The 16,533-nt window shown below is 34.4% G+C and overlaps 1 protein-coding gene across 1 annotated transcript in view; it reads left to right on the top strand.

Moving 5' to 3' along the window:
• Nucleotides 1-16,533, top strand: part of INPP4B (inositol polyphosphate-4-phosphatase type II B) — a 948,429-nt gene that overhangs the window by 814,151 nt on the left and 117,745 nt on the right. The window contains exon 20 of the mRNA XM_057502657.1: nt 8,019-8,157. Within this exon, the coding sequence (XP_057358640.1) occupies nt 8,019-8,157 (139 nt within the window). The remainder of the gene's footprint in view (nt 1-8,018; nt 8,158-16,533) is intronic.

Raw genomic sequence — 16,533 nt, 5'->3', positions numbered from 1 at the left:
CCAAGGAAAATGTAGCTAATTAAAAATGCCTTTAGAGACTATGCTACTAAATGAATTGGAAACAACTTTGTGTAGTACTTTTCTTAGTTAATTAAGTGTTAGAAAAGTTTCCAGCACTGATTACAAAACTAGTCAACTTCCTGAAATAATTCAATGCTTTAAATTAATTTAATTGAGTTTCTGTGATAACATATGAAAATATTCTCTGATCACTTAGGTTGGTTTATTTAGGTTTGTGCATAAGATTATGGTTGCTCTATTTTAAACAATCTATTTTATTTAATTTCTTAGGACACTAGTATTTCTAATGACAGCTTAAACAACTGACTTTAACTTCTTATAATAAATATTTGGAGAGTAAATATATGTTAGTAAATTATTCTTGAGTTATACTTTGCGGTTTCATGTAAAAACCTTTCTTTTTGGGGTCAGTAAAGAGAATTTCAATTAATCCTGTATCAGTGTGAAACTGTTCTCTTTTCAACATGTTTTGTTGGCAAAATTGATGACGTACAAATCTGGATAATAACTAAATTGAAATTTTAAAAAGTCTGTTATTTGCTGAATATAACTTATTAAATGATTGAGTACCTTAAATGTTTATTTTCCTGAAAAGTTACCAAACAATTAAACCCCAAAGAAATATTGGTATTTTATGACAATCTGTGCAGAGAAATGGATTCGTATAACATTCTTCATCTTTAGCTGGTAAAGATGACATACTGCTTTTCTTTCTCTGTATCTCTGTAACAGATGCTTCCAGCAGCTGGGATTCCAAGATTAGTTTATCCAAATATGAAAGCATGCCATCCAACTAAAGAATTAAGTTGACCCAGTTTTTGTAGCTTCCAGTAATTATACTGTTCTCCAGAACACTGTAATTTAACTTCAGTGTTACTACACTGATGGGCTTTGGGCTAAATCTGCCTACCCTCATTCAAAAAATTTTTTTAAAAAGAAAAACTTCTGATTCTTTATATTCTAATCCAGTTCAGTTAAGTGCTGAACTTTTTTTTATTTATCTGTATCGTAAACTCATTTATTCTAGTTGAACTACATTTCTATATCAGGCAACACTTCAGCATCCAAATTACTCAGTTAATTCTCTTCTTCATGTTGTAAATATAAATCAAGTTATAATTTTAGCTTCCATTCTTAAGCCGGGAGAATATTTGCTATACCCTCTTATGGTAAAATGTGTTTACGTCACAGAAGCTCAATAGGTGGTCCACATTAATCCATAATATTTTATAGAATGTAGAAACAACAGCACAAATTCATAATAATATTTATATCAGGCATCCTGCTAATAAAGTCCATATATAACCTGAAAAAAATTGTGTTTTCTCTATAAGTCAATATTCCACAAGATTGTATTCTGGAATAAGATTTACATGAACCATTTTCTGATACATTCTTACCAATTTTTCACAGTTCATTTGTATTACACCTTTCTCTAATGATGTGAAGAACAAATAAGAATGTTTAGCTTGATGGGATTATTGGTAGCGCTATTTATGTTGCCATAATTGTAGCTGTGAACATAGAGAGTTGCAAAATATTGCTAACTGTTGAAGACAAAAGATGTTTATCCAGATATTTCCACAGGCTGTCTGCAGTGATCTGTACTCTCAACCTTTTTTCCCACTTCTGTCTCCATCTTAGACTTTACCTCTAAGGAAAATAGTTCATAACAGGCATATTGCAAAGGTACTTATGCAAATTGATACTCAAAAGAGGTTTTGTTCCATTCTTTGACTGGCTAGAATTATGCTACATGAAACCATTGATCTTAAGAAGAAAAAAATAAATCATTCTTATTCATTAGAGGCAGTTCTTACAGACAACTAGACACTAACCTACTATTTAACTTTCCTAAAGCAACAACTTACTGCTTAGTTAGCTAAATGAGTAAAATGTCCTCTAAATATGGCCATTTATTTCCAAACTTCATGTTATAGACATATGGATAGATAGATAATGTATATATAAATGTATATGTGCATTCAATTCCATATAATAATAATAAACATTGTTCTTGCATCCCATGATCATACAGCCTCATGAATACTGAATTATAATCATTTGTTTATATGTCTGTTTCTTCCATGTGTTCATGAACTTGATAAGCACCTGAAGGGCAAAGACAGTGTCATACTCACTGTTGTATTCCCAGCTCTCAGAGCGTTTGCACATAAAAGGTACTCAATACTCATTTGTAGAATAAATTAATGGCTTTGAGATTTGCCCTCAGATTATTGATTAACTTCTTATGCTGGAACAAGAAATATTTAAAGTCAATATAACTCTATACTATATTATGTACTTTTTCTCCTACTAGAATTAATGAATTCTTTTGAGAATTTTGTTTTTCTCTTTTGGTCCAAAGGGCCCAGTTTTATTCCTCTCTCTTTAGTGCATATTTTGTAGTGTTATAATCAATTCTGAGGTCACTGTTCAAGTCATATTCCAAATATCTCCAAACATAGAAAGTGTTTAACTATTCAAGATGGACAGACATCAGAAATGACTAAGTACATGATGAATTAAGGCCTCCAGAAGCTTCTAGAAACCCGGTGGTAGCAATTTATTTGATTATTCATGTTCCTATTACAAAGGTCTTAGTTACAGAAACAATTTTAGATATTTCCCAGCAAACATGAATCGAAATTAACATTTTCTTTCTGTCCCAGCTTTTTTTTTCATCCCTGAGTCACACATAATAGGGCTGTCTGGTTTTGTTAATCTTATGAGGAGAGGGCATTGAAAGTATCCACTCTCCCCATTTGAAAGGGCAGGCAAAGACAGGGAGAATTAGGCCAGTGCTTCACTCTATGGTAACTGAATGTGTTCTATCATCTGTTTTCTTGATGGATGGGAAACATTCCTGAACTTCTCCAATCCATTTCACCTAGGAGAAATGTGCTATGAATACTTATGCAATATTAAAGACCACAAAAGGTGATTAAGCAAAGTTCATGACTGACCATTAAAGTGCACAAATGTTCTATTAAATAAAAGAAACCCAAATGAGATCTTTATGTGCATGCATATTCATGAAATCCTGCCTATTTCTAGATTTTCCCACATTCAGTTAATACAATTCACCTTCATCCCACTTTACAGCATCTAACACAGTGTTTTATACATACTAATTCAATGTATTTTTCAGACTTAATGTAGGGATAAGTGGAATGGATGGATTTGCCGAATCAGCCGTTCATCCTGTAACACTAACCAATGTTTTTAACAGAAATATTTTATTTTTATTAATAAAATCATGATTTTCTTATGGTTTTATACTTCACTGACTCTTACCAATGCCTGGTTCAATGTCAGATATCTTGATGTGCCTATGTATAATGAATATGCAAATTTTCACACACACATGTTAGAGATTATTGTATTCACATCAAGTGCCCTTAAACTTTAATACAGTCTAATGTGAATAGTGAGATCAGTTTCTAAAAAGAAATATTTGAATCCCTAAAATTTAATACGTAGTTGAAAGAAATGCTGATGTATATACAGACTACTGACTTGGTATATATCAGGGTACATTCAGTTAAAAATAAGTATCAAACCTGGAAATTGGTTATATGCAGCACATATAGTTAGGATAGCACAGAGGTCAGAGCTATCAACTATTGAAAAAACAAAGGTTTGCAGTATTGAGGAACTAGGCCAGTATTGTGCAAATTGCTCCCATTCAGCAAAGAAAAACTGAAGCTCTTTTTTAAAGATGCGATTGGCCTTGTTCATTCACTGGTTGGTTCTAATTAAATCCCTCAAAAATTGATAGTGACAAGTGGGAAATTGTGTGTGGAGACAGAGATACAACAGGGCTTCTTGGTACCCCCTTATCAACTCTGGTTGAGTCTTCACATCTTTGCTGACCAAATATTGGCCCTGGAAAAAGTTGATCAGCTAAGCATTGCTCAACCTATTTTTTTTTTTGTAACTAAATTAACTGCTGATCCAAAGCAGTCAGGATTCTTGTCGATGTTACCAAGCTCATAAATTTGTGGCACACTGAGCAAGCACCGTTTTCCCTCCCATCATGGCTCACTCGACCAGGTACAAAGTCTCCCTGGATACTCACTGCTACAGCCATAAAATCTGTGCATCTGTTGCCACTGGGCTTGACCTGCATGTTAGCTGAAGTCCTCACCCGGAAATAAATGACCAAGATCAGCACCTGACTCAGAATGGAATAAATGGTGGAGCTGGTTCCCCCCACTGACGTTTTGCCCTCTTTGCTGAGAAAATGTTTATAGCCACTTCACCTACAAGAAGTTGGGCTGTCTAAAGTCTCCAGTAAGGTCAAGGACACTAATTAGGCTCCATTCAATAAAGGTTAGACTGTAACCCACCAATTTTCCATTACTTACGTCATTCAGTTGGACACATAGCAGGATAATGCCTGCTATTTCTGGAGGCGGAAAGGTTCAGCAATCTGTTTTTCTGATAGACTGCTGTATTTTGTTTTGTTTGTTTTCTAAACCTCTCTTCTGCTGAGGAATGAAACAGGATCTGGAATAGCATCCCTGGTCTGAGAAGGGGAAACACAGGAAGCACTGTGTTCTGTGTTCTGCAGTCACATTCGTACACTTCCATTGTCCTCTGTCCCCTAACCAGCTTCTCTTCACGGGAGCGGTCTGAAACAAATTGTGTGATTTTAGTAGAAAGGAGAGTAGGCCCCAAATATACCAGTGATCCAAGCAAAAAGAAATGTCCACATGGACTAGCCTTGTGAATAAAAAACATTAGAATCAGAATGTATTTTTGCTGGTTATTTTCCTCTGTGTGCATGTTTTCACAGAAATATTAGAGAAAGTGGCTTTTTTAGGCAAGAAATCAAGATTCCCCTTTAAGAATTTTGCCTACCCATGTTTAGCTTCCTAGTTCTGAAATAATTATCTCGCTAGGATTAATAACTAATAATGATGTCCTAGGAATTTAATTGTCATCATTCCTCTCTCATAGCTTACTACCTATTTTATATCCTGGTCACATGAATTAGTTTGTGGCCTTGATGTGATGCTGACACTTTTCTTTATTCATGTTGGCTTCTATGTCCTTAGAGCCAGCTAATCGACCCTTTATCTAAGTGATGCCTGTAATTTCAGATTTCAGGGTGGCCAGTCTTCCCTGTTTGTAGGGTCATCTCTTATTGCAGGATCTGACCCTGAGCTTACTTTCAATTCTTGGATGACTGAAACCTAATTTTGCTTCTCTACAAGACATAATCTGAAGACCACACTTTAAGAACTTCTAGTACCTAGAATCATCAAATTCATAGAGACCCGAAGTAAAGTGATGGTTGCCAGGGGCTGGGGGCAGAAGAGTGGGGAGCTCATGGTCAAGGATACAAAGTCTCAGTTTAGGAAAATGAAAAGTTCTGGAGATGGATGGTGATATAGTACAACAATGTGAATGTATTTAGTGTCACCAAACTGTACACTTAAAAATGATGAAAATGTTAAATTGCATGTTATGTATACATTGTCACAATAAAAAGGAAAACAAGAATTTATAATGCAGGTGGTGTCTATTCTCTAAAAAATATTGTGTATCTTTTTTTACTTAAAGTTGTTGATTGTGATTAAGGCATATTCAGAATGGGGACCATTAAGTTTGCTATTGTAGTCTGGAATGTAGGCTTCTCACCAAATGTCACAACCTCAGTTTTCTGACCTTTCCCCAGCATTTCTTCCTGGAAGAGGTGAGCCTCCTTAGGTTTCATGGCTTATGGCTCAGAGTGCCTCCACCTCATTTTCTCAAACCATAGGCAGAAGATGAAGTAATCAGTGGATGTGATTGGTGTCTTAATTTCCCTTTGAGGGGTGGTGCTTTTAATGCTTTGGGGTAATAGATCTGCTTATAGGGTAAAAAATGTTATCATTATTTGTGATTAATGGCATACTTCACACTCGAGATTACAGGGTGATGACAGGCAGACTTGCTTCATTTGGGAAAGCCAGCAAAGCTAGGATGTGATTTTGCCAAATTGTAATCATCTTACCAAGCATGTGATCAAGCATTTGGTCACATAAGTGGACCTCAAACTTACCTTTTCTAACTCTGAATGTTCTGCTTTTCTATTAAACCCTATTTCCCCCTCAACTATAGTAGGCATTCCCATGCACGCCCATGTTTGTTTCAATGTGGTCACATCAATCAGCTAACTGAGTCTTTACAAGACAACTGTCAAACAACCTCAATTCAACTATAGGTCTTCCCTCCTAGGTTTATCCTACCCAAAGTTAGTGTATATGTTAATAAACTAGCAAAATTAATATAGGTAAAAAAAGATACATTTGGGTAAAAATATAAACCACTAAGCAAGTATTGTAATGGAGTGTTATCTTTGCACTTAGTGCTACTTCTAGATGAGCAAAATAGCTCTATTACAGAGAAAGATGCAAGAAAGCACTAAAATCCATTTGGTCCTTATGCAGTGGTGTATTAGGATTCTCCGAGAAACAGAACCAATAAGATATATATTATTTATAATAATAAATGGGCTCACACAATTTGGAGGCTGAGAAGTCCCATGATTTGCCATCTGCAAACTGGAAACCCAGAAATGCTAATGATGTGATTCCATCCCCATCTGAAAACCCAGGAACGAGGGGGCCAATGGCATGGATCGCAGCCCAGGACAAGAACATCCATGTCCCAGCTCAGTCAGGCAGGAAGGGTCATACTTTCCCTTCCTCCAACTTTTTGTTCTACTCAGGCCTTCAATGAATTGAATGATGCCCCCCAACCTACACACTGGGGAGGACAATCTGCTTTTCCTGATTAACTTACTAATTTAATCTTAAAACACTCACAGATGCACCCATAAATAACATTTAGCCAAATATCTAGACACTCTGACCAACTCAGGTTGATACATAAAATTAACCATCACACGTGAAGAATCATTGCGTCACTCTAAGTGATATGAGGAAAGCCAGGGATGGCAGACTCCCATAATAATGAGTCTATTTAAAATTTTTACTAAAAAATTTAATAGCAATTTGTATGAATCAAAGAATTCAGTGTTATGCATTGCCCTGAATAAAAATGGATACTGATCATAATTGGGAAAATTAGTGACAAACAGGCCCCTTAGTGGTAGGGGCTACTTCCTAGGACTCAAATAAGCCACAGTGACTTACTATATAGCTGTAGCATATAATGTTGAGTATAAGTTTTCAGACTTGCTGTTGTTAGAAGCACCTGGGGTGTCTGTCAAAATTTCAACTTGGAGCCTCCTTCCTAGTGGTTCTGATTGGCATGGTGAGACCCAAGCATCTGTGCTTTAATTCTCTGGGTCAGTCTGTCAGACATAATCTGAAGACCACACTTTAAGAACTTCTAGTACCTAGAATCATCAAATTCATAGAGACCCAAAGTAAAGTGATAGTTGCCAGGGGCTGGGGTCAGAGGAGTGGGGAGCTCATGGTCAAGGATACAAAGTCTCAGTTTAGGAAAATGAAAAGTTCTGGAGATGGATGGTGAAATTGTACAACAATGTGAATGTACTTAGTGTCACCAAACTGTGCACTTAAAAATGATGAAAATGTTAAATTTCATTTTATGTATACATTGTCACAATAAAAAGGAAAACAAGAATTTATAATGCAGGTGGTGTCCATTCTCTAAAAAATACTGTGTATCTTTTCTTACTAAGTGTTGGTAAAGAAAAGAGATGTCTCCAGTTCAAAATGTCATAACTTTTGCTCAATTATGGATCATACTGTATGGTAGTTATCATTGCTTTATGACAGAAAAACAATAATGGAATGAATAAAAAATACTTATAACACATAAATTTTGCTTTATTAAGAGAAATAGATTTATTATATACCCATAGTCTGACCAAATTAATGAGAGTATTAAAGCTAGTCACTCACTATGCATTCTTACAATCGCTCCTCTACCTGCTTCTCTAAAATGGATTCCTCAGATTTTGCCTTATTTTGTTTTTGCAATAAAATATGTAGTGATGTTCATGCTCTTTTCAGGATAGGGTATGGGCCAATGTGGGGAAGAGCCTGAACTGCATAATAGCTTTGGTGGATAAACTGATTGAAAGAGACAGCAGCAGCGAAGAGGGAGCAAAGGACCCTTCTCTAGTGGACTCCATCATAACTCATCCAAGGGGTAAGAAATCATTTTTTCCCAGTCAATGTGACTGAGTAAACAAAATGAGGAAGTCATGATAAAATGAGATAGAGAAAGAGGAGTCAATAATGCCTTTGACGAAAGTGCTGATAGCATGCTTTTCCACTGCTGTGGCTCAGATGATGCAAAGCTGTTTATCAAATTGCATCTCAGTTATGTTTTCAGAATTGCTTGCAATGCTCTTTTTTTTTTCTTTTGCTACATAAAAACCTTCTTGGAAGAATACTGTTTTCTTTCAAAGAATCTGATATAGTTTAATCTACTTTTACACATTTTTACACAAAAGCAAGTATCTGCTCTTAAAACTCTTAGAAACTTTGAAGGCTATCAGGACACAGTATTTCATAATGAATGGTTCCTGAAAAGAATGCAATGTGATAAAATGTTTGTTGCCTTATTCTAAGAAATGTTTTTGTGAATTATCTTAAAAATGTATAAGGTTTGACTCCACATAACGAAAATATGTTTGTACATTATTCCAAAGACATACATTGTCTCAATTTTCATGGATATGTTTATACACACTCATGCATATGCAAACATATATGCATGTAGATAGATACATAGATAGATACTTTCAAATGTTTTACTTATAACAAGGTTGACTAACAAATATGATAATCAAAATTTTAACTACATTTGTGTCTCTATAAATGGCTATTTTGTTAATTTGTTTTACTTTGACAACAAAACCAAGACAAATATATGCATTTCTTTATGGTAGTAAGAACTGCTATTAGAATTGTCCCATCCCTTTTGCTAGCTCTCTTATGTTTGGAAAGAATAAGCAGTGTTGTCCTACCCTCTTCTTCTGAAATCTATTATTCCTTTTACTCTAAGAAAATGAGTTGTAAGAAAATACGGACACATAGAATTAAATTTATGTTTTCCCAATTTATTTCCCTCATTTTTCATTACTCACATTTTCATTAGGAGTTTAATTATGTTTAACATCAATCTTTCATCACTTGATTAATAGTATAACCATTTTTAAATTATATTTGCAACTATGGCTTTCTAAGGTTTTCTTCCTGTACCTGTTTCTCATCCTCTGTAGTACATTCACATAGGTGGAAAGTTTACACTAATGTTCTTTGTGTTCATACCTACTTGCTCTAACTGTATATGGGGATTTTCTTTTTTAATGATATCAGTTTTATTAGCTAATGAATCTAGTCTAGTTCCATGACTTCACATGAATCAATATGAAAACTTGTCATAACTTAAGTCATAAAGAAATAGTATACTTCAATTTTCTTTAATTAAACATTTATTGACTATCAAATATGAGCCAGACACTATGTTTCACTCTGGAAAATGAGGTAAAGAAGAAAAATCCATTTTAGTGACTTACTCTGTCTACTGATGAATTTTTAAGGCATAATTTTTTTAGCAGAAATAAGATAAGGGATATTGGATTTTGCCACATTTTTTAGTTTTGATGTTTCTAAAATCTCTCATTGACAAGAATAGTTCCAAAATATTCGAATTATGTATTTTATCCTTATCTTATATTTTATCAGAAGATTGTATCTGTGTGATCAAAATTACATGTAAAAAAAGTAAAAATATTTGGTAGTTAAGTCATTTTCATTTGAATGTAGGCATTGTTTGGATATAGTCTGAAACCAGGTAGAAGATGATTGGCTCTGTGGATGGTTAGAGTCAAATTACACCATAGTGCTCTAATTGATTTTATTACTTCTATTTTATAATTCATGTTTATTCCATCCGTTCTTTTTTGCATTGTAAGCATTTTAGGAGATAAGACACTATTTAAATGTGTAAAATAAAATATATACTTTGGTTGAAAATTATTTAACATAGTATTGTCAAATCATTTCAAAGTCAACATTTTACGTGTTGGATAGTTATATACAGGATACATGCTTTGGAGAGGGTATTGGTACATAACAAAGAGTCTTAACATACACAAACAGATGTTTTACAACTGAATATGTGCTTAAAAATATACTTAAAATACGGATGTTACTGCGTAGTTAGAGTGGGATTGATTAGTTTGATTATTTAATAAATATTTGTTTTTATTATGTAATGAAATAGTAATAATAATTATTATTATTATAGTCTTCCTCTTAAATTAGGAAAAATGCTCTTTCAGTTTCTACCCTGACTTTTGTCCCATGAAGTAATGCAGTAGAGAAATTAATAGTGGCTTTTTGAACTAATATAAAGCAAACAAATAACTAAAGGTCACGTGTTCACCTGCACTATCCCTCCAACTGTTTCAGAAAAGATATTTGACATATTACATTCACTGATGATGTATGCCCCAATTTACTTGTATTTTTAATTTTTATTAGAAAAAAATAATAACTTAGAAAATTTACAAAGAAAAACAAACAGGATTACATATTTTTATTTTCTTATTTCAGACATAAGCATTTTGAAATTTTGAACATATCCTATGTTTATAGACACATATGCACACCAACACTGTAACCAAACTTCTATACACGTGGTAAGCACACAACAGAGCAGCGGTACTTCTTGATATCTTGTATGTGTTATATTATGAATATTTCCTGAAAAATATTCTCTGAACATGGGATTATACTGACTATAAAGTAATTCATCAAAAAAGAAACCACTATTTTAGATATTTAATTACCATAATAATGCAATAAACACATAAGCATCTTTGAATGTTTAAGTCTTTAACTATATCTCAGGTATTTGAGATGCCCTAAATTAGATTGCTACAAGTAGAATTATTTTATATAGAAGTGTTATCCTTTTTCTCCCTTGTATTTATTTATACAGTTATTTGTTTACATCAGCATGGACTCATGAATACTTCTTTTATTCTTTGGTTTATAATTCAATACTGAGCTTATAGGCATGCCCTGTTCTGAAAGTTTATAGTATGCCTCTTCACTTTAATGTGAAGACTTGTGTTAGTTCCTAGCTTTGCTAACCAAAAGAAATCTCAAAAGAATTTTCACTTTTACTAAAAAAGCTATTACTGAACTAATGTAGGTCTTTGGTAAGTGTGAAGTGGTGTAATGCAAATTTTCAGAAAGGAGGAAATACTCTTGGCTTTATAGCATTTTGGCTTATGAGAGGTTTCAGAGAAACACTCTACTTTAAGATAGCAGTGAAATCTGCCCTCAGTTTGAGGTCAAATTATTCGAGAATTAACCATTGAGAGCTCTTTCAGGTCGGTTTCAGTAGCCTGCTGACAGGTTTCCCCCTACAGACTATCTACTCTCTTCTTTTCATACTTACTCCCTTTATTTTTCTTTTCCTTGAGGTTCTCAATAAGGTCCATTATTTACTTATTTATTTTTATATTGAGGTACATACAATAAAATGCACAAATCTTAGTCTACAGCTTGATGAAGTTTGACATGTGTATATACTCAGGTAACCATTCCTTACTTACTTTCTTACTTTTTTCCTCCCTTACGCTTTACACCATGAGGTTCTCTGGGTGCATTAGTATTTGTCCTGCCTCAACCCCAGAGTCCATCATTTTTCCAAGGAACCCTGGTTTCTTTCATTTGAGCAGAGCATTTAGAAACCAACATTTGGATGGATAGGAACATTTTGACAGTTCTTTTTAACAATAGGTACTCTCACCAGCAGTATCTATAACCTTTTAACTACAGTCTTACCAGTCTTAAATATTTTCACTGATTTCATGCCACTTTAGGTGCAAAAATATCATATTGTAATTTCTGGTCATCTGTGAAGTTTGGCATTATATAACTACATCTCAAATATTATTTTTGATAATGAAATCTATTTCTTCAGAAGCCCCAAATTTATCCCCAGGCCATCGTTGAGCTGGAAAGGCTATTTCATAGTTTTCTTTTTATAATTAACTAATGAACTAATTCAGTAAACAATTTGAGTCATCTCAGATTTATTTCAATGTATGATGTGATAAATACTGATAGGCATTTGTTTCCACATCATTATAGTGATTCTTTTCCATGTGTTGTATCAGTTTTGTGTTTTTCTTTATAAATTAAATTCTGCAAGTATTTTTTATCAATTTATGGAATGTTTATTCTATTCATATGGTTTTTACTATTTTGTTCTATGTTGGGATACATTTTGAAATTTCACAGGGTAAGTCAGCCCTGTGACAGAATTTCTGTTCTCATCACCAGCTTTTTATTTTTACATATTAGCTATAATTTATGTTTGTTTTGCTATTATATACATATAGTTATATGATTATTATTTATATATAATGGTTAAACAGATGGTCTTCTGAATTGCCACTTATCCATTTTTTTATATTCCTCTATAAACTACATTCTTCTTTTCAAGTTGCAAATTTTCTTTTTCCAGTGTATCAATTTAATAATGTTTTATATCCATACTTTGGAAAGTTTTATTTATTTTAGATCCAAGAATTTAAAATATATCTTATTTCATAAATTTCTTTTCAGGATTAATACAAAGAGTGCTGAGAGAAGTAAAATTTTTTCTACTGTTCTGAACACAAATAATAGAATAACTGTTTTAAACTTCCCTAGCTTATATATATTTATATGTTTTCTTAATGAACAAGACTGTCCTTTTATTCTCTGTACACTTAAACATGCATTTAAACACTTACTGTATGTGTAGTATACATGCCTTTAATTTTGTAATAAGGGAAGGACTCAAGAATAAAATCAGTGTATATTAGAATCTTAGATTTTGATGTGCCCTTAAAGACTGCGTAATTAAACAGAAGCTTAGCTTTAGTATCTCTGCCAAGTTTCCCCTAGATTTTGGTACACATCTCAACTGATAGAAAACCATTTTTATTTTCTAAAATGGCATTCTCCAGATGTTGATCTAAATAGTTTCCTTTAACTTAACCTGGTGGCCCTGGTCTAATCCTTAGCAACAAACAAAACAAAACAAAGTTACTTTCCTTTTTCCATGTTACAGCCTAACATACCTGAAGGCAACCATCTTATCCTTTTCAAATAGCCACATTTTTGGTAATTTTCCAAAGGAATAGCATAAAACACAGGGTAATAGCAGAACCACCTCCCTATTTTTAGACACTATTCTTCTATTAATGATATCTAGGTGCAGATTAGCTATTTTGAAAATCATGTTTTACTACCACTTCCACTGATATCCATAAACTTTGCTAAATTTTATCTATCTGTCATGCTTCTCAACACTCAAGTAATACTCAAGCACCACTAATCCCATGTGCTAGACATTGTGGAATACCAGGGGTACAAGACACAGTCTCTCTCCATTCTACTGTAGAGATTGATGTCTAAACCCATGACTGTGGTATAGTGTACTTTTTGAGTACACTTTAATAAATAACTTGTTTCCCTCATCCATCATAGCTGCTGTCCCACTCAGGTTTATTTTATTCACATTTTATAAACATTCCCAGTCCATTCACAGAAATGAAAGAATAAAAATTATGGGAAAACAGAGATTCACAGATTCTTGAATCACATCATGAAAAAGAAATCTATGCATTGAAATACACTTGTTAATCACTACTCTTGGGGGATGTGTGTTTGACCAGCTATATATTTACCAAACCATGTTATTGTATGGCCCATATATCTCTTTGCATAGAGGTGTCATGAAGTGCCCTGTGAAAGGCCAAATACCCTATGTCATTGAATGCTTTTTCCTAATCTGTCTAGCTATAAGGTCAGTCATAGAGGAGAAGAATTCCTTTGACATAACCTTCTTTAATGAGTCCATGCTAGCTTCAAGTCATCATTGCTCCCACATACAATAGAGATAAACGTCCATGCAGATCACAAATTTGCTCACTTACCATTGGTGAGAGTCATGTTCATTGCTACTCATGTCCTTTCCTGCTTCATAATTTCCTTTTAGTGTGTGAGGTACATTCCAGATCCTTCTGGCATCTGAGAATTCATTGTTTCCCTCCACATCTTTTACTGTCTCTGGCTGCCTCTAGTTAGCACAATTGTCTAGTAACTATGAATAGTTTATTAGCAATTTATCACCAATTGTCAATGGCTTGCTAATGCCAAAGGTTAGTCATCCAAAAAATGCACCCCAACCTCCAAATGGGGACAAATCCAAGGTTTTAGCAAAATCACATTTTTTTTTAACAAATCTCTTTCTCATCTTTTATCTTTGGTTGTCTGGAGTAGCTATCTACCTAATAAATATGGAATAATTAAGTAATAGAATGACCATTAGTTAATACAGTTATACATAACATAGTTCATGGTATTAAGCATTGTGGAAGAGGCACACTAAATTTGTTAGTTAGAAGAAAAACAGAAAGAGTCTTCCACTTAATTCAATAGCTATTTGTTGAGCACCTACCTTGTGCCAAGCACTACATCCAGGAACACATTCAGTCATCACACTGCGGTTGCAGTTGGGGGAGTAAGCAAGTTTTGTTTGAAAGGAGAGAGAAGTTTTCCAGAGACATTATATATAAGCTAAGGGATTTAGAAGAGAAAGTATACATTTGGGAATCATCAGCAGATAGATGCGAATGGATAAAATGAAAAGGGAAAGAATAGGGAATCCCATATCACAGAGCCTCACTCATAGACACTGCCTTCAGCTGAGGGGTGCAAAGCACCAAGGGATGAAAATCAAATGCAACTTGGGTACCAAACAAGGGTATCAAAAGAGAGGAAATTATCACATTCATAGTTAAAACTTGCTGCGCTTGCATTTATTTGACAAGCACATTGCTAAACCTTTTCCTCCTGCCTGCCTTCCCTCTCACAACAAGCTGGTAGGGGAGGTTCTATTTTATACTCCATTTTGTAGATGAGGAAGTTAAGTAATATTTCTAAGATCACAGAGCAGGTAGGAATCTGAGCAAGGATACAAATCCAGGCAGAATTATTCCTGATTGAATTGGTCACAAAGAATCGGGGTCCTAAGAATAACTCATAGGAAAGGAGTGCTTACATTTTAAGAGAAGTTTTGCATGTGGGTTGGCCAGCCTTGATGTTTACCCTATTGTCTTAATGAACCTATTCTTAGGTCTCTAATGCTTCACTTCTTTGCTATGTTTTCTCCTTATCTCACCTAAACTCCCAGATTTTCACCTGTCTTGTCATACATGCTCTGTCATTTTGCACTTCACCCTGCCGCATCCTTCATGACCCAGTTACACTGGACTCCTGAAGGTCCTGTGCTCAGGGTTTAATGCTTTTGAATTCTTTTTTTTTATTAAGTTATCATTGATCAATCTTATGCTCAGGTTTCACATGAGCAACATTTTGTTATTATATTCCCCCCTATTATAAAGTTCCCACCACAAACCACATTACAGTCACTGTCCATCAGCATAGTAAGATGATGTAGAGTCACTACTTGTCTTCTCTGTGCTCTACTGGCTTGTCTGTGACCCCCCTATATTATATGTGCTCATCGTAATGCTCCTTAATCCCCTTATCCCTCTCTTCCCATCTACCCTCCCCAGTCCCTTTCCCTTTGGTAACTGTTAGTCCATTCTTGGGTTCTGTGATTCTGCTGCTGTTTTGTTCCTTGAGTTTTTGCTTTGTTATTATACTCCACAGATGAGTAAAATCATTTGGTACTTGTCTTTTTCCACTGGACTTATTTCAGTGAGCATAATACCCTCTAGTTCCATCTGTGTTGTTGCAAATGGTAGATTTGTTTTCTTCTAATGGCTGAATAATAACATGCCATTGTGTATATGTACCACATCTTCTTTATCCATTCATCTACTGATGGAAACTTAGGGTGCTTCCATGTCTTAGCTGTTGTAAATAATGCTGTGATAAACATAGGGGTGCATAGGTCTTTTTGAATCTGGGATCTTTTTTTCTTCAGGGAAATTTCTAGGAGTGGAATTCCTGGGTCAAATGATATTTCTATTTTTAGTTTTTTGAGGAAACTCCATAGTGCTTTCCAACAATGGTTGAAATAATTTACATTCCCACAAACAGTGTAGGAGGGTTCCTCTTTCTCAGCATCCTCACCAGCATTTGTTGTTCCTTATATTTTCAATGTTGGACATCCTGACTGGTGTGAGGTGATAACTCATTGTGGTTTTTATTTGCACTTCCCTGATGATTACTGATATGAAGCATCTCTTCATGTGCCTGTGGCCATCTGAATTTCTTCCCTGATGATTATTGATATGGAGCATCTTTTCATATGCCTGTTGGCCATCTGAATTTCTTCTTTGGAGAAGTGTCTGTTCAAATATTCTGCCCATTTTTTAATCAGGTTATTTGCTTTTGGGGTGTTGATGCATGTGAGCTCTTTATATATTTTGGACTTTAACCCCTTATCAGGTGTGTCATTTATGAATATGTTCTCCCATACTGTAGGATACCTTTTTGTTCTGTTGATGGTGTCCTTTGCTGTACAGAAGTGTTTAGC

Source organism: Manis pentadactyla, chromosome 5 (genome assembly GCF_030020395.1).
Source record: "Manis pentadactyla isolate mManPen7 chromosome 5, mManPen7.hap1, whole genome shotgun sequence".
Taxonomy (NCBI): Eukaryota; Metazoa; Chordata; class Mammalia; order Pholidota; family Manidae; genus Manis; species Manis pentadactyla.
Note: the sequence above shows the minus strand (reverse complement) of the source record. Positions and strands in the feature narration are given on the sequence as shown.